The following is a 24,817-nucleotide window of genomic DNA, read 5'->3' on the forward strand; positions in this document are numbered from 1 at the left end:
TTTCATGTTTTTCTTTATCACTACAATACCCAGCATGCATTATGCAAAATATCATACAACCACTGGGAACCTCTGTGGTGTCCCCAAATCCTTGCAGGCCTAGCCACTGAGCTATAGGCTAAGAAATACAGGGTGATTTAAAAAGATTCATCCAATTTCAAAGTGCCATATTTTTACAACCGTGATGCGCCTAGGAACCAATCACATACCAATTGAAAGAGGGGGTCATAGAGTTTCTGATTCTCACTGGAAGATGGCTCCCTTCAGTCTGCGAGGAGATGGCGACCCCTGAGCAGAAAGCGTTTCATGTTCTCCACTTATAAGAGTGAATCCGTCATAACTGTGCAATGTGATTTTCGTTGGCAGTGAACCTCCAGCAGCTCAGAGCGTTCGGCGTTGGTTCCACAACACTAGATAATCTCCAAAATCACATTGAAAGAGCCGTACAGTACAGTGACACCCAACATGCTCAATCGAGTATGGGATGAACTTGACTATGGCGTTGATGTTGTCTGTACAGCTGGAGGAGGTCATGTTGAACACTTGTAAAATTACATAATAAACTTTATGCTCATTTAAACATTTACAGTTCACTGCATTGTTCTGTAAAGATTTAGTGAAATGAATCATTTTGAAATTGGATGAATCTTTTTGAATCACCCTGTACAACCAAGCTAGCATTAGTATAACTCAAACTTACCTCAGCCATTGAAAAGTCAGAAATGAAACATCAATTCTGTCTTTATTCAGCACAAAATTGTCATCAGAGACGTGTTTTTTACTCTTTCAGCCAGCCAGCTTACCTTGAAAGTGCATTGCAAATATTTTCAGAAATTAACAAGCAGTCTAAATATCTGCATTCTGGAATTATTTGAATGGAAAATGAATACTAGTCAATAGCCACTTGTAATACCTGAGTAATAAATGCCAGTGTTCAACTGTTATCAAACTAGATTTTATTTATAAAATATGTTTAAACTAGACACACATAAAATGTTTATGTGCAACCATTGCACATTTAGCAGTGATAAAGCAGTGCATTCTGGAGTCAGCTGCTTTTGAGCAACTTAAAATACAACCCCATTTCCCAAAAAGATGGGATGCTGTGCAAAATGTAAATAAAAGCAAAATGCAATGATGTGCAAATCATTTAAACCCAATATTTAATTGAAAATAGTACAAACGCAGCATTTCAAATCTTGAAACTGAGAAATTTTATTGTTTTTGAAAAATATATGCCCATTTTGAATTTGATGCCAACAACACGTTCCAAAAAAGTCGGGAAACTATGGTTAACATGATTTGCATATGATTGCATTCTATTTTTATTTACATTCTGCACAGCGTCGTAGCTTTTTTGGAAATGGGGTTGTACAAAAGTAGCATATTCAAGAAACGCTAAAATGTTATTAAAACAAAAGTGAGTTAGAGTGTTTGTCATACTGTGCTCATACTGAAACACATCCCACCTAAATTGGATTGATTTTGCTACACATAATGTACTTATATGCTGTATTATGCATGAAAATACTGTAAAGGATCTGTCTTGAAATCAGCAGATATTCAACATTAAAGGATAAAAGAACTACTGGAGCTGGATTAGTTGATCAGGTCATCTATACTTGAGTCTCTTTCTTTGAGTATCTTCTTGTCTGAATAGCCCCACAAAGTCCGGAGGCTGGAGACTTCTTGGAAGGCTGAGGCAGCTCTGGCTTTACTACATTGAGTAAAGTGCTGTGTGCAGTCTGGCTACAGAGATTTGCTTTTTAGCTCCGCCCGGAGGAGCAGAGGCAGGCTATTTTAGGGTGCAGGGAGTGTGATATGGGTGTATGCTGTGTGTGTACTGGTGAGTGTGCACTTTAGTATGTATACAGAGAGGCTGAGCAGCTTCAGATGGGAGTTTACTAGCAGGTAAATATAGGTAATACAAATAATACAAATGGGACATATGAATTACCCATGTACTGATAGTGTATTATAACAGGCCTGTGTACGTGTGAGCATGTAGTCAGTCTTGTTTACAGAGAAAAGTGAGGTTGATGTTCTGCTTGTCGCTTTTACATCAGAACAAACAGCACACCATCTGGAGGGCTGTGTAGACCTGTGTAATGCTCCCAGCATGTTCTAATCAGCCTGCGCACACACACACACACACACACACACACACATACACACACACACACACACATACACACACACACACACACACACACACTTTACTCATGTATATGTGATCTTATGATCTCCGAGCACCTATTCATTAAGATGCCAATCAGACATGTAGAGCAGGCTATTTCTAACTGTTCTGCTGTCATATATTTTATCAGTTGGTTCTTCAAAAGAGCAAAACATCTAAATATCTTCAAATGTAATATGTTAAGTTATTGCCAACCAAGAAAGTGTGTGTGTGTGTGTGTGTGTGCATCATTGCTTTGATGTTTGCTGTTGACTCCCAAGTTGGCTCAACCATGAATTAGAGTGCTTTTCTCTTTCTAACTGGAATTCACTTCATCAGCTCCTCACCATTACTGATAGATGAACAGACAAAGGAGAGAGGGAGAAACAGATTGCCTCTCTGTTCCAAGTGATTTATTTCCCTGTAGATCGCCTCTCTCTACCTCTCTCGCTCTCTGCTCCTCACTCTCTCTGTCTTTTTCTCTTTCCATCTCTCTCTCACACACACTCTCTACTTCACTGTGTCTCTCTTTCTTTGGTTACGTTCACATTACCAGTTTAAAGTGGCACAAATCAGATTTTTTGCCCTAACGTGACTCGGATCTGATATTTTCAGGGCTGTGTGGACACGCAAATCTGATCTTTTCGAATCTGACCTGAACCACTTTGGCTACGTTCACATTACAAGATTGCTGATCTCTCTGACACGATGGTTCACACTCGCTTACGTATGTGATTCAAATCTGTCATTGATGTGAACGTGTATCATCAGCAATCAAACTAACAAGCAGAACAAGCCTTCACTGCGAAGATAATGAACTCTGATCAGCTCTCAGCTCTTTGTTACTAGAGCGAGATGAAGCCGAAAAGCATGATATGTGTTGCTTTTCCACTGTTTACAGGCTTTAACTTCTGTTCGGCACTGCTGCTGTAGTAACGCTGAATGATGGCGCATGCGCAGTGGAAAAGAAGCACATGAATTCCGATCTGAGCGTTCTCATTAAGGTTGCATGGCCACGAATCGGATATGTGTCCAATCTAGGACCACATATGAATGTCGCTCAGGTCGGATTTGAAAAGATCAGATTTGCGTGTCCACACAGCCCTGAAAACATCAGAGTCACATTAGGGCAAAAAAACGCATTTGCACCACTTCAACCTGGTAATGTGAACGTAGCCTTTCATATGTGGTCCTAGATCGAATACGTATCCAGTCCGTGGACATGCAACCTTAATGAGAATGCTTAGATCGGAATTCATGTGCATTCAGTTTTGCCGTGGCAGCAGCGCTGAGTATAAGTTAAAGCCTGTAAATGGTGGAAAAGCAAAACATCTCACCTTTTACGCCGTTGCCTCGCTCTAATAATGAAGCTGAGAGCTGCTCAGAGTTCATTATCGTCGTAGCGAAGGCTCGTTCTGCTCATTAGTTTGTTTGTTGATGATGCACGTGATTCATTCACGTGACGTTACGGAGTAGGATGTGCGCATGCGGGTCATCTCAGGACACTGGTTCGTTCACATTAATGACAGATTTGAGTCACTTACCTTAACGAGTGTGAACCATTGTGTCAGAGAGATTGAACTTGAGCAAAAAATCTGATTTGAGCAATAAGGCTTGTAATGTGAATGTAGCCTTTCTCTCCTTCTCTCTCTCTCTTTCCATTTTTCTCACTCTCACTTTCTCCCTTTCTCTGTCACTCTTTCTGTTGTCTGAGATTTCATTCTGCAGTAAGTGTTTTGAGTTGGAGTTGAGTGGTTGTGAGGTCAGAGATTTACACCCGTGCCCAGTGTATTATAGATGTAAACACCAAATTAAAGCTGACAAGCTGCACTTCAAGCTCATAGTCATCATTTCGTTTCAGAACCAGCACAACAACTGTGTCATTATTCACGCGTTTCTCAGTTACTTATGGACAGCACTGCAGCAACTAACTTTAATTAGCATATTCCTCCCAGTCTGGATCTGCACTGCAGGTCGTTTCGCACTGGATCGTGAAGTTCGTGTTTTCTCCTTTTTAATCACTTCTGGAGAAAGTAGAAAGTTCCTGAATTTCCCAAACAGTGTGGTGCGTTTATGTCAGAGGAGTCTTCAGGCAGTAGTGTCGTGATCTTTTTAATTGCAGTTCAACCATGTGGCACACTTTGTTTATGTGTGTGTGTGTGTGTGTGTGTGTGTGTGTGTGTGTGTGTGTGTGTGTTTCCTGTCACTCTGAGTGTGAGAGCATCCATGCATCCTTAATGCTAAAGGGTAAAGGAGACTGATATGCCACTGTTATAGGTCTCTCTCTCTCTTCTCTCTCTCTCTCTCTCTCTCTCTCTCTCTCTCTCTCTATCTCTCTATCTTTCTTTTTTCCTCTTTTTTTCTCTCCCTTCTATTTCTCGTTTTTCTCCTCCTCTCGCTCTCTTTTTCTCTCCATCTCTTTTTCTCTCTCCTACTCTCTGTCTCGCTCTCTGTCTCTTTCTACAACTGTCTCCTCTTTTTTCTTTCTCTATCTCTCTCTTTATCCCTCTCTTTCTCTTTTTCTCTTTCTTTTTTCTTTTTCTCTTCTTTCTCTTTCTATATCTCTTTTCTTTCTCTCTCTGTCTCACTCTCTCTCTTTCTACAACTGTCTCCTCTCTTTTTTCTCTCTCCCCCTCTCTGTTCTCCAGCTCTCTTTGTCTGTCTTTCTGCAGTTTTCTCCCCATCTCTTCCCTTTTCTTTCTCTCCATCTTTCTGCAACTGTCTCGCCATCTCTTTTCTCTCTCTCTCTTCTTCTCTTTCTTGTGTCTTTTCCCTCTCTCTCCTTTTTCTTTCTTTCTCTCTCCTTCTTTCTTTCCACTTCTATTCCCCTTTCCCCCTCTCTCTTTTCTCTCTCTCCCTCTTCTGCTCACACTCTCCCTCTCTGCTTCTCTCTGTCTCTTTCTCTCTCTCTCTCTCTCTCTCTCTCTCTCTCTCTCCTTCTCAATCTCTCTCTGTCTCTCTGTCTCTCTCTCTCTCTCTCTTTCCTCTTTCTGTATGTCTTTCTCTCTTATATTCACTTCTTCATGACTATATGGCTGTTTTAATCTCTCTCTCTCTCTCTCTCTCTCTCTCTCTCTCTCTCTCTCTCTCTCTCTCTCTCACTTTCCCTCCTTCCTGTGCAGTTGTGTGGTGGATGAGATGGATTTTTCCGGAATGGAGCTAGACGAGGCTTTGAGAAAGTTCCAGGCTCATATCCGTGTGCAGGGTGAGGCGCAGAAAGTGGAGCGGCTCATCGAGGCGTTCAGGTGAGACCACACATACACACACAGTGCTGGCTCTGCTGCCCCTCACACACTCAGTGCCCTCACCACCTCCATATGTGTGGCTGAGATAAGAACAGAAAGCTATTATACACCAGAGCTCATACCTCTAATGCAGCGTTTAGGAAAATTCACTCAGGCCCAAACTGCCAGAACCAGCTGCCATAAAACTGGAATGTATTTATTCAGTGATACTGAAAAATTACATTTCATTTCATCCTAACTAATGTCTCACTGCGATCCATTCAGACGCTTTATCCCCTTTCAGTAAAACCTGCCCCAGAGTAGTTAGTGAGCGTGCGTGTCCATGTTGGTGATAACAAAATGGATCAGCATGTGAAATTGGAGCTTTCTGTGTGCTACTGTGTTTCCTATCACTGTGTAAAAGAAGCTCAGGGCTGCCTTTATTGTTGGATGCACTGTGATAGTTTCTGAGTGTGAGCACAAATCCAGGTTGCTAGAGTTTCAGGCCAGTGAAATATAAATTATATTCCTGTGTTTGTTATACAAAATAATAATTTAACTTTATTAGATCATGTTCTTTACATATCAAAATAAACACAACAACAGCACTGAGAATTCACATTGTTAAAGGAGAAAGGTAAATGAACCGACAAATGCGTTCCGACAGTGGAACGTATTCCAGAAAAATCCACATCTGAATTGTACAGAACAAGTGAACAAGCCTATGAACAGAGCAGAGTGGATCTTTATGGGCGGCGTTATGGGCTTGACTCAACGTCTCGCACCACAATTAAAAATTAGCACTTATTGCAGTTTCACCAGGTTCAGTTCTTCATAATCATAATCCCACATAAACATTAGCAAACCTTAGCAAGTGCCTTAACACCACAACCAGCAAATAGACACATCATATTTTTGCACTAAAGTAAACTACTCACTAAGCTACGGGGATGAAGGCCACTTGTAGTCTGTTTCAAGGTTTTTTTTTAACAAACTTCAGTGATAACAGCGTACAGGATGTTAGTAACCCTAAGCAGTGAATATTTGTACATTGCAAATGCAAGCCAAACTGTCCTACTGTCCAGCTCTACATTCGCCCTCTGATTCAGTTTGACCCGCCTTCTTTTCTGATTGATTACCACCTGAAAATTGATAGGCGATGAGCGGAACTTTTCCACAGAAGTTGAAAATTTTTCAATCCTGTCGATGAGGATCGTTGGGGAGGAAAAACATTCCATGGTGGAATAAGCGGAACCCTCGGAATCTGTGTCCTGCTGTAGGATATAATGGTGTTTTGGACAGAATACATTCCGCTGTCTGAATGCAGCCATCGGCTCTTTTTTGATCATAAAGGGTTAAACCAGGGGTAATTAAACCTGTTGTCTCAGGGGGCCACACTGTGCAATGTCTGTGGTGGGCCAAAAATACAAAACAACATAGAGATGAAGAAGGTAAGGGGCTTTAAATTAAGTAAAAATTGTATTTTATAATATTACACTATATTCTATTACTAAAATACTTCAGTGCTGGTGAGGGGATGGGTTTAGGTTAACCTTCTAGGGGGCCAAATTAAACATCCTCACGGCCAACTTTGGCCCGCAGACAACACTGTAGATGGCCCTGGTTTAAATGGTAAGGTTCTGTATGTGGGCCCACACTTACATTCTTACATATTAGTTTCATAGTAGATACCAAATTACTTACTCAATATTAGATTAAGGTATTATACTGTATTATTGTTTTTGAATAATACGTACAGAGTAAAAAGGTCAGATTAAGAGTTAACACTGAATAATAAGCCAGGAGTTTAGGCCTGTTTTAAACCCATTCAACACTGGCTTACTAAAATGCAAAATAAATCAAGCTTTTTCTCTCCCAGTGACCATTCATGTTCAGCCTCTTCAATGATAGTCTGAGTCTCAATAATTTCAGAATTCAGTTATATTTGAAAAGGAGAGCATAGCCTACTTCAGTAAATGCACAGGGATCTCACTGCCTTTTTTCACACCAGCATTTGGATGAAACTCTTTTGTATGTTATGCAACCAAAAGTTTAGCAAAAAATTTAACCAGATTCCTTCAAACCAAATGTAGTCGATCAGCCCGAGACCTGTTTGGCATCTGAAGTTTGCTTCTTTAGTTCCTCAGTGGAGCTGCGAGGTGCATATAGATAACAAGTAGTGAAAGCCTATTATGGCCACAGCGTTAGCATTTTGGACAAAAATGGACACAACTCAGGTTTGAAGATGGCTGCTACTACTGTTTTGGCTATGTGAGGTGCTTTTGTCCATTTCTGTAGATAACAGAATGTTATACATAGTCAGAAACTACACAAGCAAGTCTGTTTGAGATTACTTAACACATTGACATGGTTTAGGGCAAGGCTGTGATGATTTAGGCATGCAGTAAGCAAGATGCTAATATGTGAGGTTTAAGCTTCTAGTGTGTTAGCCACGTTAGCCTTATAGCTTCAGTGCCAAACTAAAGAAGCAAACTTCAGACACCAAATATGTCTTAGCTTACTGACTACATTTGGGGTAAAAGGAAAATTGTCTATCATTTAAGCCATATTCAAGCTGGATTAGTTTTACCTGGGGAAGTGCTGCAATCGGAGTGATCACCGACAAGATCCGTAATTTTTATCTAGTCCGAACCTGCCATGTCTGTAGATTTTACAGGTCTGGTAAGTAATAATTTCAGAGTGAATTACCTTTTATAGCCCTATTTGAGCTGGATTAGTTTTACCAAAGGAGGTAAAGTAATTTCTATGTGATTTGACCGGCCTATTCGTACAAGACAAAAGATCTCTGTATTTTTCCCAAATTACCTCAAATAGCCCGGATCAAAACATCATTGCACAGATGTTTGCATCATTATGGAACAGATGCCACACTTTCAAACAATGACATGTTATGTGGCTAAATAATATATAGATTAGCGATTTGAGCAGGACTGCTGTTACTGAAAGAGCTCTGAGTTTGGTGAATTATAGGATATCATTCCTGCCGGAATTGTTACTTATACTACTATAAACATGGCAGATTTGTAATCACAATCTTAGATCTTGCCGGTAATCACTCAATATACAGCATGTCCTAATGTAATACTAACCCGGCTTTAAATTCACTAAACTTTGAGCTCCCTCAGCAAAACTAGTTCTGTTTGAATCAACATCACAGTAATGGTTTTTTTTTTTTGGATTTTTAACCCAATTATCTCCCCAATTTAATTGTCGCCAATTCCACCCGCTAGTTAGGACTCCCCCAATCACAATGCTATCAACGCTAGGAGGGTGAAGGCTAACACAGGCTTCCTCCGAGACCTGTGAAACCAGCCACCACTTCTTTTCGAGCTGCCGCTCACGCAACGTCACTGGACAGCCGAACGCGCTTGGAGGAAAGCGCCAACCGCCAGATCTGTTACGTCAGCTAACAGATGCCTGCGCTGACTAGCATCGCGCTGAGTGATGGGGGGAGAAGGAGGAGCCATCCTACCCACCCAGAGAGAGCGAGGCCAATTGTGCTCTCTCGGACTCCCGGCTACGGACGGCTGTAGCATCACCAGGGATCGAACTCGCGATCTCCTGATGACAGGGCCAACGCTTAGACGGTTGTACCACTCGGGAGCCCCAACATCACAGTAATGTTAACAACATATAACATATTTTTCTTTTTTTTTGATTTGACCAAAGTTTTATTACACACTTCTATGACCTAAAAATAGCTCAACCAGTTTGCATTGAAGTCCCTGTAGTTCCTGAATAATTAGCCTTACTATGTAATAAGCCTGGGATTTTAAGGGGCTAATCCTGAGGTTCATGACAAGACTCCTGAAATCCACAACACTTTTGATGATAATTGAATCACAAGAAGAAGGAAAATTAACTCAGAAGCATCTCTTGCAAGGCAGTGTGTTTTCTGTCTTGTTGGGTGGCATTTTGTAGGTTGAATGAACCCACTGTACTAGCTTAATGCTAGTCTATTTGCCAGTTGCCACACATTGTGTGGTTATTGTTCAGAAGTATGTCACCTGTCGCATAATGGTGACGTGAACGTCTGTGTGATGACATTTCAATCCAGGCTAATTGGGGTAATTTGGGGGTAGTTACGAATTGGACAGTCAAATCAAACACACATTACATTACCGGACCTCCTCTGGTAAAACTAATCCAGCTCAAATAGGGCTTTAACCTCTGCATTGATGAAGGTGACCTTTTTAGCTCTCATTTAGACGTATTTAGAGACAGTACGAGCTGTATATGCTAGAAAGAGATTGAAAACATGCATGTTGCTGAAAGATGCTCTGATTTGAAAATCATATTTTTATTACTGCATTTTAGGCAAGGATATCTAGACTATTATTTGTTGGAGAATGATGACCTGTAGAGAAAACTTTCTGGCTGAAATGATGTGTTTACATGTTTGAGTGAATGCCTCAGGGTAGAGTGTGTCACCGGCATTGTCACTATTCAGTCCACTGGCTAAATTGTTATGAAAAGAGCTTTGCAGCAATAATCCTAAGAAGGTTGGATAAGTCATTTCACTCTCATTTGGGTGCAGTTGTGAAAAATGTACCATTTATTTCTCTCATCATTTCCACAGTTAGGAAAAGTACACATTTGTTTTGTAATGCAGGAAACCACAGAGATGTTTGTGAGTCTTTAGTGCTTCATGCATGCTTGCATATGTGTGTGTGCTGCTGGTTTATAAATAACTGTGATTGCATAACAGAACCCAGTCTGTCTCTGCCTGCCTCCCCCTACTGCTACCTTTGATATTTCACAAAAAAAAAAAAACCGAGGGGGATGGAGAGGGAAATATAGAGAGACGAATTAATGGATATGAGGAGAAAAACAATGGCACCCAAAGCTCTTCTCTTAATGAATGAGAAAATAAATGAGTCTCAGTGACTGCCAGCTCTTTATATTCCCCATTACAATGGACGTAAAGAGCAGTGCTGAGCGGTGTGGACTTTGTAGGTGCTTGGTAGATGAACTGCTTCATGCTGATATCACTCTGGCACTGCTATTGTTCTCTTTTTGAATGAACTATACAGCAGATCAGGCTGGATCGATATCGTCATAATAACAGAATAAAACAAAGTGACTCTGCAGCTGATACTGATATCTTGTATTCACACACACAAACACACATATATATGCAAAAGTTTAAACACTCCCAGTGAAATGTGGCATTTCTCTGCATGTTTTAGTATAAAATTTCTGTTTATTTGTTTTCAATACTGGAAAAAATAAAATATAAAATGTGTCATAACTTATTCGGGCTACATACATATATTTTGGGAGTATATATATATATATATATATATGTGTGTGTGTGTGTGTGTGTGTGTGTATTTCTACAATTACAGACTGTAGTCCATCTGTTTTTCTGCATACTTTGTTAGCCCCCTTTTACCAATCAATAGTCAGGACCCCTGCAGGACGACCACAGAGCAGGTATTATTTGAGTGGTGCATCCCTCTCAGCACTGCAGTGACACTGGTACAGCTGGATCCAGCCAACAGCGTCCTGTGGGCAGCACCCTGTGTCCACTGATGAAGGACTAGAGAATGACCAACACAAACTGTGCAGCTGACTTTACATCTACAAGGTGTATCATCAAGATAAGAGTATCTAATAGAGTGGGCAGTGAGTGGACACAGTGTTTAAAAACTCTTGCTGCACTGCTGTGACCGATCCACTTGTACCAGTGCAACACACACTAACACACCACCACCACGTCAGTGTCACTGCAGTACTGAGTAGTACTACAGTAAATGTAAGTAAGATTAACACAGTAGTATTGATTTTATACATGTCGCTGTGTTCGTGTTGCCAATTCCAAACATCTCCTTGTGCCAGCCCACTGTTAACACACACATATATATATATAAAATCCTGATGAAGTATAAAATAATTGTGTGTGTGTGTGTGTGTGCGTGTGTGCGTGTGTGTGTGCGTGTCTGTGGTTCTGGCTCTTGGTAATGTAAGTTCCAATCATCTAGCTCAGTGGACACAGGCCTTGGGGTGAACCCATACCTGGAAACGCTGAGTTATTAGTATGAAATTAGAGTTTTCACTTGAGCACACGCCCCTCAGCAACTCTGCGGTGCAAAAATAACACAGCAGCAAAATAGTTTTGTTAAATTTCAGGGCTTCTCCAAGCTGTGTGCTTTGTAATTGAAAGTTTTTAGTCAGCACGGTTTGCTGTTAATTTAGTAATACTAAAGCCCCATTTTCAGTATTAGCCAAAGTAGCAGAAGAATAATGTACAAAATATAGGCAAAATACAGCTAAAAATCTTTGTTAGATTGACAAAAGCATTTGTCCATCTGCGTATGCACATCCAAACTCGCTTTTGAAGATTGCCGAAATCTCAGGCTTGTGCATGAAGAGAAATAAGGCACCAGTATAGTTTGCCTGTCAGCTACTGCATAACACTGTGTTGTTCACTGTGAAGAAATCTGCAGTAGACATATCTGAGGAGAGAAGGGCAGAAGCTCTTACCTGAAAATTTGGGGAATTTTTTTAATAAAACAGATTTGACTGAGGTAGAATATGAGCTCAGCTCGTGCCTGTGTTTTCAGTCATAACATTTATGCTCAGTTGGTGGTTTTATGGGCACTAAAAAGACAATTCTGCAACTCTGTTACAGTACAGGTGTCTTTTTACACCCTCACTGACAGCTTGTAGTGCTGTAATGTAACAAATGCTAGACTAAATAAATCACATCCTAAAACTCTACAAGCATGTGTGGACACATGCATCGCTGGTCTAGATTTACACATTAAAGGCTATTACCTTTAACCTGTTCAGGTCAATGCAAATAAAGACTATTTCTGCTGTTTATTTTACACTTCTCTATTAATGATGTGATTTCTCAGTGATGTTATTTCATAAACAGAAGAATAGGCTGGGTAGGGAGGGTTATTTTGGAAATGTATTCGGGTGCAGATTTCCAATTGCCTGTTAAAAAATCGAATCTGTCACCTGATCCAAAGGATTATGATATTAACATAAGATAATTACTTTCCGTTACATTTGGATGACCTGCCTTACAACTTAATAAAGACGAGTTAAAACTAATTTTTAATAATATGTCTTTAAACAAGACAAAGAGGATTACACTGTTTTCTGAAGCACCATATACACAATACAATACAATATATGTCTTGTTTATTTACTGCTTTCCAGGCTAACATTATCATTTATTGTTTTGTACATGAGAAAAGTTACAACAACCAGCTAAAACAGCCAGATTTACTTACAGAAACTCAAATTGATCCCAGTAATTAACTGAAAATTTAACTAAGGAAATAAAAGAGTTCAAACATTAGTGGCACAAACATTAGTGTTTCTTTACCTTATGTTTTAAGTTTTATTTTTAGGTCAGTATTTCTTGCCAGCGCTGCGTTTTCGTTTATATTATATTTTTGGCCTATACTAACACATTAGCACATACTGAGACATCTTTACAGCCAAGATGGTAAAACGTTACTTGGACATAAAATGTTGTGGCTCCCAAGGTGGTTTGATTTTTGGTGAAACTTGACAAAATGGCACTTTTTAACATTTGGGTTGCTGACTCCTAGGATAGTCAGACAGATTAAAGCCTTCTAGGTGTGAAGTGCATAAGTTTGTACAACTAATGCTCAGCCAGGCTTGTTGGATGTTTTCATTTGGATGGTCAGAGTGTTGAAAACATTCTGTTTCTTTCCATGACTTCAGTGCATTTTTTATTTTATTATGTACCTGCAATCTTTCCCACAAATATTTTATCAAGAGACTGTATTCTTGACATGTTCTGATATTCAAGTCAAAGTTTTCTGAAGCAGTATTTTTGAGAATGTTAATGAGATTCAGAGAGTCAGGTATGTTAGATGGTGGCTTTCCAGAAGCAGCATTTAGACATCACTTGTTTCCACATGTGCAGTGAGATTAGTATCCCTGCATTAATTTTGATGTAAAATTGTGGTTTAATTGAAAGTTTTTTTTTAAGTTTGCTGTTGTGCAGTTGGACCCACAGAACTGATTGATAAGTCATAGTATAGCTGAAATGATGTACTTTTCAATACGGTCAGTAACGGACAGTTTAACAAATTAAATAATTCTAAAAATAATGATGATAGAGGTTTCCCAAGACTGCATTAGAACACATGTAATTTTCTGCTAAAATGATGCACCCTGGAAGCTAGGAGATATTTATTTATTTATTATTATTTTTTGATTCCGCTCTGTTGTTCATGTCATGAAACAAGAAATAGAAGAAGATTTTCATGAGCTAAAGATATCCTTTGCTCCTTAAAAAAGGCAAGTTCATCAGGTGGGTTATTTTCCATTTTGAAAAAGTGAAAGCAGCACTTAGAGTTTCACCCCATCATTCAGGAGTTGAAGCTTTGAGAGTTTTCACATATAGCTTGGATGCTAAAGCCCAGTATGCTCCATACATGACAAAGCAGAGGACAGACTTTTTGAGGTTTGTTGCAAATGTCTGAGACATAACTGTCTGGTCAGCTTGACTGTCGCTGTGCTACCCACAAACAGCGCAACAGAAACGGGTGGAGTGAGTTCATATTGCCTGTGAAAGGTCAAACAGGCGGTGAACAAAATGTTGTTGCATTTTCGACATTTTAATGTTGTGGTTTAAATGCAGTCCAGGTAAAATCCTTATACAAGTGATGTATCTGTAACTCAATTAATGCCCTTTTGCTTCATACTTTTTTCTGTAACTTTAATAAACTACAGTTATCTTTTTTATTTCCTGTATGTAACCTTGTTATATACATACAGTGGGGTGAAAAAGTCTGATACCACTAGTGAAAATGCATCTATTTTGCATTCTTTTCTAATCGAACACAAAATTTGCTATTGCATATTATTTTATTAGCATAACAATCTGAGTGAAAAGTAGAATTTTTGACTGTTTACTTGAAATTCAGAACTTCTTAGCATTTGGTATCTCCCCTTTTGCTTTAATGACAGCGTGCTCTTAAGTTGGCATGGAATCCTCTATGGACTCCACGAGAAAAAACAAATCTCACCTTGTAGTACCAAGGCCTTAACATGGTCAATGTCCCAAATTTCCCAAAACAATTAGTTTAAATAGTGCAAAATCTTCAGTATTTCTTCTTTATTTTACGTGTAACTTTTCTTTGTTTTAAAAGTTTGACAATTCTAAAACATTCTGTTGATTAGTTTCAGGCTTAAATGAGAAAACATATTTTCAAAGTAATATCAGATTTATGGACGCCACTGTTTTCTCTATGTAAAATGTGTGAATACTCAGGTCTTTGAGTAGGAACATACTTCACACTTCACTGGCTTTTTATTGTTACTATGATTAAATAAATCAATGATAAGTGTTTCCATAGCGATGTAGATTGTGTTCTGAATGCATGCTCACGCTCTCTCAGAAGTTACCACAGTGCATCCAACAATACAGGCAGCATGGAGCTTCTTTTATACAGTGATAAGAAACACAGAAGCACACAGAAAGCTCCAATTTCACATCTATTTTACTGTCACCAGTGTGGACATGCAAACTTATTAACTACTCTGTTTGGTTTAGTTTAGCTTATTGTGTTTATTTTGTCAGGGACCATGCACAAAATACATTAATCTCAAAAGAGAAGAGATGCTTTGCACCAGACTTAGCTAATAAGCTCATTTTCATCTGCACTCTCAGGGCAGGTAAACATCTCTGGGGTAGATGTTTAATGAGTTAAAGGGGATAAAGATAGAGATTCCAATGCTATGTTAACATTTTCAAGTTGCGGCAACCATCTGTGATAACAAAAGTATATTTTAATTTTATGTGAATTATTTTTCACTCATAACTCATTAAAACAAGCACAGAAATTCTGTTGAAAGCGCAGAATCCACCCCATGTGTGTGTCTATAAGTAGGAGAGATACAAATTATTGATATATCATTATTGATGATTGATATAGAAGAGCTCTTTTATTATGATTTGATTTAAGATTTGATTTGAGAGTTTGTCTGTGTTTCTCTTCTTTTTTCATTCCTTTACTGAAGTCTGCTGCTTTGATTGAATGTGGCTGTACCCTTTATTGTTAGCAGCACAATAAAATCTGATCATGAGGAAGAGAAAGGCAGAAGAAGTCAGAAAGGTGGCCAGTGATGAGAGCAGGTCTGGACTGAAATTGGGATGTCTCCAGTCCTAATAACAAGCTGAAACCTCTATTTGTCCATTTTCTTCTCTGACTCAGCAACCCCTGCGCTAGAAACACTCAGCCTGGCCTCTTGTCGAGGTTGGCTTTAGCCTGTAATGACCCATCCCAGGCCAGCACACAGTGTTTCAGGTGTCTAAAGACATTAGATTAGACACGCTCAGTGCTGCCTGCCAGACCAGCAGTATTTCCCCTCTGAGATCAGATTGAAAGAGGAGGCGAGCGACAGACATCGATGTACGGCTTTTCTTCACCAGGGAAGTGCGGAGCTAAGGGCTTTCGAATTTCTGCTTCACGTCCAGACTTGTAAATCCTTCTGCTACCCTGCTGGGGATGTTTAAGGTCTACTGTCCACCTCCGGGACTTATTCCACCTGCAGCTATTAGAGGGCGGCCGTTTGCCAGGGCAATGGAGCCCCAGCCTTTAAAAGCCTGTAATGTAGACTTGACATAGACGCTGTCATAAAAATAAACCCTCGTAGTTCCATTTTTTATTTTATTTACTTGAATTTGTTTTACACAATTTGGAGACAATTTTCTGGAAAAAATAAACCAATTGAAAATTTGGGGTTAACATTATGTTTGTTAAGTACTTTATTGGTTCTACAAGGGAAATTTGTCATTTTGCCACCTAACTATGCCCAATCTGGGAGCAGCACAGCGTTGCCAGCAGAGCAGCAACACCTGGGACAATGGGGGGTTAGGTGCTATGCCCAAGGGCACAACCAGGTATACCTAGTCAGTCTTAGGATTTGAACCCACAACCTTCCAATTGATAGCTCACCACTCCGATCACTGGGCTTCCAGCAATTTGTGTCAGTTTTGTAGACGCAAGTGGCTGTGTTTTTGTTCTAGTACTCACCTAGTTATAGAAAAGGTTTGGGAACACCTAATAGTTATCTAAAATTCTGTTAATGACTGTTTATAAGTATGTAATTGTTACATATTGAACAAAACCTTGTCTCTGCATTTTTATAGTTTTTTTTTCTTTTTTTCTTTCTTTGTTAAGATACATTCAAAGTTGATGATGTATATTTTTTACTTTTCCTGAAAAGTTACCTTTTTGAAAATCTAAGGTTTTGTTTTGAGGTGACAATATACTTTTTTTTAACAGGAACCCTGTATAAAGTTGCATCTTTATCATTTATTTATAAAGATATATTGTATTTCTTATTACACTTATGAAAAGCAATTACAGTGCTTTAATTATTTGCATGTCACAAATTAAATTGTTAAGAATTGAAATGTAGTCGGTTATTAGTGCACAAGTAATAATTATATATTTATTAACTATCATTAACAACACACTGGATAATGATTTTAAAAATAAGGTTATTTAAAAAAAATTCCATATTTTTACTGTTTTCACAATTTTAGAACAATAGTGAAGACATCAAAACTGAATTTAAGGCATATAGAATTATGCAGTGACAAAAAAAACTGTCTTACATCATAGAAGCATGCACAAAATAGTACCTTAAGTAGAGCATTATGATTGTTTGGTCGAGCATTGCTCCACTGATTACCTCCTGATGCTTTGAAGTCATATGAAGCATCACCACGTTTTTTTAAACTGCTGCTAATGATGTCATTAGACAGCTCAACACACTTGGAGAAGAATGCTAACTAACAACTCTGTTACATCAGCTAACAGGCAGCCACATTGGCTAGCCTCATGCTGAGTGATGCAGGAAAGGGAAGACGATACTACCCACTCAGAGAGTGAGGCCAATTATGTTTTTTGGACTCCCATCTACGGATGGCGGTGGCATCACAGAGGATCAAACAATAGGACCAATGCTTTCACGGTTGCGCCACCCGAGAGTCCCTCTGATATCTTGCTATTTAGACTCTTCATAAAAGGACCTCTGTTGCCTTGAAGCAGCTTTACACTCTTGATCACTTTCTCAAGCAGCTTCAGCAGCCACCTGGGATTCTTTTCCTACAGACTTGAAGAAGTTACACAGATATTTTGTTGGCTGCTCAAAACTACTTATTGGGGCCATTTCAATAAAATATTTATTAAATAAAAAAATTTGTTTTGAAAATAAATTATTTCACTTTGATATTTGTCACAGAAACAAAATGCAAGCATTATGAATGATCCTGTAAATCGAAACATCTTAAATCTGCACTATGTAGGATTGGGGAATTTGGAGACCTCTCTGCTGGGAATATGTAATTTGACACAATATGTGGAAGAATATTTTGTAGTGTGGGTTGTGCTTCAGATCTCTTCCCTGAGCAGATCAACTGATGATTGTGAACACGTTGAAAGACTATTCAATAAGAGCTCAGTTAAAACTTGGTATCTTCTGAGGATGTGACGTTAATGCATAAAGACGTGTGACGTGGTCAGAAAAACACCCACAAAATCCGACCCGACACCTCTGACCTTTAAATGATTATTTCAGGCTTTACAGGGTGACTTACAGCAGCGCACGCAGAGCATATAGCATGTTTTTTCATCCTGACATCCTGGTTTAACCAAAAAAATCTTACATAGTACAGTTTTAATGCATGTGAAAACCAGTTCAATCAGTGGGGTCCAAACTTTTAAATGGTACTGTATAAAGTGGGACATTATGACTGTGAAGTCACGTGACGCACCACCATATCTTTTCTTACATAATGCAGATTTATGAAAACATACATTCAGTCATGTCCAAACATTTGACTGGTGCTGTATATGTTGTCTCTGTGTGCTCACTTTCCTATTTTTTCCATTAACAGTCAGCGCTACTGTATGTGCAACCCGGACGTGGTGCAGCAGTTTCACAACCCAGACACCATTTTCATCCTGGCCTTCGCCATCATCCTCCTCAACACGGACATGTACAGCCCCAACATCAAACCTGACCGCAAGATGATGCTGGAGGACTTTATTCGCAATCTGAGGGGTGAGAGAGGGAGAGATGTGGGGTCAGTTCTGATTTACATATTGTCACTGTTGTAACAAAACCTCATATTTCTAATATGATAGCTTTATAGCAGAGGGGGAAATATGTTTTTTATATTAATGTATGTTAATGTAACTTTAATGTGACTTTTTTCCATGCAATTTTCAGCCATTCCGACTGCTCCATTTGTCATGCACTCCATCGCGTCTCCACTGACATTTTCAAATGGCAAAAAAAAAAAGTTATGAGGTTTTGATATGACAGCAGTGACATTTGGAACTGCTCAGGTAACTAAAGTTATAAAACTACTGTGAAGGAATTGCTTTATTTTGCACTATAACGCAACAAAATATGTCATGAATTAATTCACTACTGTTTAAAAGTTTGGAATAAAACAATAAGCCGTGTGTTACTGCGATTTTACCACAGGGAAGGGTGTTCTTAGGCACGACGTGAAGCATCCTAAAATTTTTAAATTGCAGCCAACATAAAAATATGATAAAACACATTCATTTAGAAAATAATGTTACTGTTAGTAATAATCCATATAAACAAGTATTCTGCCAAAAAGATGTAGCTCCATCAGAGTATAGTGTCACTGTCAAACATGGACTGCTGAATGCAGAAAAGAGCGTTTTGTTGCCCATTACTATATATTGCGGTCATTTAATGAACTTTTAAACTTTTTGCTGTATAATAATGAACATATGATAACACAGCACTGTGTAATGCCAAAACCTTTGTCACACTCAGCAGCTCGCACTTGCGTTGCATTATGAATTGCGTTGTGACACATGTTGGAACGCAACAATGCACGAAGCATTGACACTGCACGAACTATGTTTCTGGCCTGACACAAGCTGGGCATCAACATACAGGGCACAGTCCCAGCATGGTGGATATAAACATAGGGGCTTCTAATAAAGTAACCAGTAGCTGTACATAAAAACAGCACTTTCATGCCAGACCTATGGTTGAGGAGTTGCTGCAAATGATAGATAGGTGAGCTATTAAGGTAGGGGCTCCACAAGTGGGTGTGGCTACGTATGAGGTGGGAGGAGCTAATGTCTGACTCACTGGAACACTGCCGCTAGATGATATCATGCTTAGTTTGTCATTGGAAATTCCAAAGCGTCACAGTCTCAATTTGCCTTTGAAAGAATCAATGAAAAGCCTGAATCAATCGTGAGTGTCTTTAATGGATTCAGCCGAACTGCTGCTAACAATTAGATTAAACTGGAAAATCGATGCTGGCACCCAAAACTGATTAGAATATGCTGCATGATTGGACTTTCACTCCATTTTCTCTTTCTACTCCTTCAGTCTGACTTCAACTTTCTTTAGCCTTTTTTTCCCCCATGTTTTCTCTCTCTCTCTCCCTGTCTGTTCTCCCTCTCTCTCCCTTTCTCTGGAGCTGAAGGCATCATCATTCACTTGACTAATTGAGTGGACGAAATGCAATTAAGAATCAAAAAAGGACGTTAATGAACGGCCTTCCAAAGCTCGCTAACTTAATGAGAGCAGAGCCGAGACGTCCAAACCATCTGTGTGAAGAGGCTCCTGATGTCATACTGTAGTACTCTCACCCTCTCTCTCTCTCTCTCTCTCCCTCTCTCCTCAGATTCATATCTAAATTCAAATAGCTTTACTTGCATGAATTGTAATGTGATTAATATCAATAGTGGCAATAATATTGTAAAAGAAGAAAGCAAAGAGAGAAAAAAATATGAAAAAGAAACAGTAAAACTTCCATATTACGTGTACACCGGCTGGCCACTTCATTAAGTACACCTCATTGTATCTACACTCATTGTCAATTTTATTAGATCCATTTACCTTGTCGGTGCACTTTGTAGTTCTACAATTACAGACTGTCCATCTGTTTCTCCTTTACCCATTCCTCAATGGTCAAAACCCCTGAATACAGCTGCACTGCTGTGTCCGATCCACTCACATACCAGTACAATACACACTTACATGCCACTACCACACCAGAGTCACTGCATTGCTAAAAATGATCCACCAATCAAATAATGCCCACTCTGTGGTGGTCCTGTGGGGGCTCTGGCTATTGAAGAACAGGGAAAAAGGGGGCTAACAAAGTATGCAGGGAAACAGATGGACTACAGTCTGTAATTGTAGAACTACAAAGTGCTCTTATATAGTAAATGGAGCCAATAAAATGGACAGTGTAAGTACAAGGAGGTGTATGTAATGAAATGGCCGGTTAGTCTCTTTAACTCTCTTTCTCTTTGTATTGTGTCTCTTTCTCTAATTCGCACCGTTATTTTTCTCGATTATTTCTTTCTGAAGTCCCGCCATTTCAGAGTGCATGTAAATGAAGAGATGAGTTAAAAGAAGTGGCAGATCAAAAACTGATGCCATTTTTGAAATGACAGAAATATTGAGCGAGTGTGTGACAGTGAGTGTTCACACACAGGACACGACAACTGAAGAAAAGCATCATGCAATGAAAGAAAATGAATGAAAGACAGGTCTTAGTATTGCTTTATCCTCAGTGCTCTCTCTCTCTCTCTCTCTCTCTCTCTCTATCTCTCTCTCTCTCTCTCTCTCTCTCTCCTTCTTCGTGACTCCTCTGTCTGTACCTGTATGTAATGCTGGCTGTGAGTGATGTCCCCTGCTGTGCTTTGCTGCAGTTATCACTGCCATCATTTCTCCCAAACACACTGAGCTTCATTGGCCTGCCAATGTCACTTACCTCCAGTAATGGCTGTTTCAGGCACTTCCCTACAGCCATATTTCAGCAGAATGCTTATTCACACACTTATAATAATAGGTGATTGCGCATGGATGACCTCTACTTCATTGGGTCAGTGTAGGCTTAGTGCTCATTAAAAGGAGCTGAATGTAAGATTAAATAAGTCATGGGCTATTTGCCCTCAGAGCTGGCTGTTGTTCATGATGATGTAGGAGCTAAGGGGCAAATGTTTGAGGCTACATGATCACACTCGTTTGTTTTGTTTATGTTCTTGGCATGTTCGCCAAAATGTTATATAATATTCTTTCATTGTCAGAAATATTTTTGCCACTTAAAACACAAGTATATGCCTCCAAAATAACGTCCACTAAATATAATGAATAAAAATGAACAAGCTTGTTAATGTGGTAAATCAATGAAAATGAATGTCCATCAATTCTGGGAACCTCAGTTCCAAAAAAGTTGGGACAGTGTGTGTAATGCCAATAAAACAGAAAGCAGTGATTTTTATTTGACCTGCATTACATTGAAAATAGTATAAAAGTGTGATATTTGATGTTTATTTTATTTTTTTGTGAGTATACACTCAGAGTTGGAAAGGCGGCACCTTTTTTTTTACTATTCTTCCATTATACAAGTCTTCTTTTTCATTGTTGTATTTTTGCGCTATTTTTCTCCTCCAGTCTTGCACCCACACTCTGACTTGTTGTTGTAGCTTATGTGGAATGTCATGTTGTCAGCGTTAATGGTGCCTTCACAGATGTGCCAGTCACCCACACCGTAGGAACTGACAAACGGCCATACCATGACAGAGCCTGGCATTTGAACTTTACACTGGTAACATTTGAGATGGTCATTTTCTTCACTGGCTGACGTCTGTTATTTACATAAACAATCTGAAAGGTTAACTCGTCAGACCAAATTACTTTTCCATCGTGCATCAGTCCATTTCAGATGAGTATGAGCTCAGACAAGTGAGCAGCGTTACTGGACGTTGTTGACATATGGATGCATATGAAGATGCTCTGATAAACAACATTTATTGACAACAGCTTGTCAAAGTTTTCCTGAGCCCATGTGGTGATATCCATCATAAACGAATGCTGGTTTTTAATGCAGTGCTGTCTGAGGGATTAAAGGTCACAGGCATTCAGTTGTAGCTTTTGGCCTTGACCTTTAAGCACAGAGATTTCTCTGGATTCCCTGAATCTTTTGATGATATTATGTACCATAGAGGAGGAAATAACTAAAACCCTTGCAATTGCTCGTTGAGGAACTTTTTTATAAAACTGTTGGATTATTTGATGATGCATTTTTTTGCAAGGTGGTGAGCCTCGACTAATCCTCATAAAGGACTAGGCCTTTCCTGGAACGTGTTGCAGGCATCAACTTCAGAATGAATATGTATTTATAAAAATCAGTGAAGCTTTTCTCAGCACTGTTTCACTCAAATGCAGGTCAAAGCAGGTTTATAAATCACTGCTTTTGTTTTTATTTGTCCCAACTTTTTTGGTATTAAGGTGACTTTTTTCAACTTTACTGTTTAATTAGTAGAGTTTCTGCGGTTCAAGAGTAGTATTTGGATTAGCAACTTGGATTTCTTTACAGTGGTGGTGATAAGAACCAGGGGTAGCGATGTCTACAACACAAATATAGGCATTTTATTTACTATCCAAAATGACCAGTGAACCTACACGTCTTTAAAGTTTTATATGTGATGTTGAACATCATAGAAAAAAATAGGTTTTCACTGGGGACTATATTGCCTTACAACGGCCTGCATGTACCCCTCAACCATGAATGCATTAAGAAAATGTTTTTTGCCAAAACCTGACCTCAAAACTATCGTAAACAATGTCTCAGGCATCAAGCAGCATATTCCTAACAATTTTACGTAATAACTTGCTGTGAGGTGGCATTTAGAGGCATTAAACTCTTCAGACGTCTGGTTTCTAGCACCACCAATGTGAAGAATTCTGACTCAGGAAGTTTCTTTAGAACATAGCATTTCACATCAACCGCTCTGAATTACTTTCTGTACAGCTTAATTATTTAATTATAGTTGAAAAACTGGTGGGATTCCCCATAAAAATCTGAAAATATTATTTAGAATATTCCCCAAATTGGCCACGCTTGTGTATTAAATGCCCCTGGGTGTTTGTCAGGCCCTTAAAAGCTATTATTTCTTGCTCTACATTCTTTACATTTTGATTACATTTTGACAGGTTAAGCAGCTATGAAATGATTCATTGTGCCAAACATTTGTTAATGGAACTTATGTATGATTTATGAACTGCTTGCCTTCATCATTATAGCAAATGTAAATGTAATTCTTATGTGTAGCCCCCATTAGACCCATTGTAAATACTGTATTAATATTTATAACTGAGTTAATCATAATGAATCAGTTCTCAAAAGTGTAGATCGTTATTTTCTCCTGTCTAACAAAAGTAGAGTGAAATAAATTTAAAGTTTTGTTTGTGTGGGTGCTTTTGCACCATAAGAGACATTTTAGAACATAATGACTAAACTTAATGCTCCCGTTTTGCCCCAACTTATTTCACCTCGCTCATTCCTAACCTCTATATTAGATTGGATTAGATTGCAGACGGCTGCTAACCTGCCATCTCCAAACATTCATTAATCTTGGGATTTCCTCAGGTCGCTGCAGCATCTGCCTGCTAGCACATTCCAGTGTGTGTACCTTAGGTGTGTGTGGGCGGATGCCTGAAGGGACCCACACATGGTTGCCTGGAAACACACGCACACACATGCACACAGTGTGCTCCAGATGATGCTAGGCCTTTTTCATTTCTCGTCTCTTGCTGTGAGACTGAGAGAGAAATGCAGAGTGAGAGTGCATTCTGAACACTTTCTACTGGAGCACTTTTAGCACAGCAGAGAATGAATATGCTTGAAAATGAATATGTGGCTTAGAGCTGTTATGATTGCTCGATTCTAATTGATTACAAAATTCAAATTTATATTCTTGATGAATCAGCTTAGTAATTAGTTTGCAATTTAAATGATAAACAGGTATCCACAGATCATTATAAAACAGTAGCAGGCTTGGCAGGCTGAAGACTCTCCACAAGGAGGAGCTATTATCACATACGTCACTTTTGAGAGCATCACTGAAAGAGAGAAAACCCACACTAGCAGGATTTTGTTTGAATCTATATAAAGTAAAATAAAATGTTTAATATTACAAATTGCATGTACATGACGTAAAAGGTTTTGTTTAATTACATCTAGGCTGAACAGCTTAACAGACAGCTCACAATCAAACAGGCCACTCCAAAAATATTCATTTTTTTTTAAGACCTACAGTGAAACTTATATACAATATACAAATTAAAAAATATGCCACATGAATTTCTGTTGCAAGCTTGAAATGCTTAAAATATCTGTGTTTAATGAGTGCTGGCTAAAGTAATATTAAACCCTGTGTAGGACCTGAACACCACCCCGGCTTGATGCTAACAACTCCCACTCATGAAAGTTAGAACAATTTAACTGGTGGTACTCAGGCTATTTGTGCAGTGTAGATATCTAACAAAACATTGAAATTCCCACAGAAGTGCTAGGGAAAATTAGCATCATCTAAGT

At 39.0% G+C, this 24,817-nt stretch overlaps 1 protein-coding gene across 1 annotated transcript in view; it reads left to right on the plus strand.

Moving 5' to 3' along the window:
- The window catches only part of iqsec3a (IQ motif and Sec7 domain ArfGEF 3a), a 112,631-nt gene that overhangs the window by 36,760 nt on the left and 51,054 nt on the right, over window positions 1-24,817 (plus strand). The window contains exons 4-5 of the mRNA XM_036577325.1: window positions 5,299-5,421; window positions 18,323-18,489. Coding sequence (XP_036433218.1) covers window positions 5,299-5,421; window positions 18,323-18,489 — 290 coding nt within the window. The remainder of the gene's footprint in view (window positions 1-5,298; window positions 5,422-18,322; window positions 18,490-24,817) is intronic.

The sequence above is a fragment of the Colossoma macropomum genome, unplaced genomic scaffold, assembly GCF_904425465.1.
Source record: "Colossoma macropomum unplaced genomic scaffold, Colossoma_macropomum, whole genome shotgun sequence".
NCBI classification, from domain to species: Eukaryota; Metazoa; Chordata; class Actinopteri; order Characiformes; family Serrasalmidae; genus Colossoma; species Colossoma macropomum.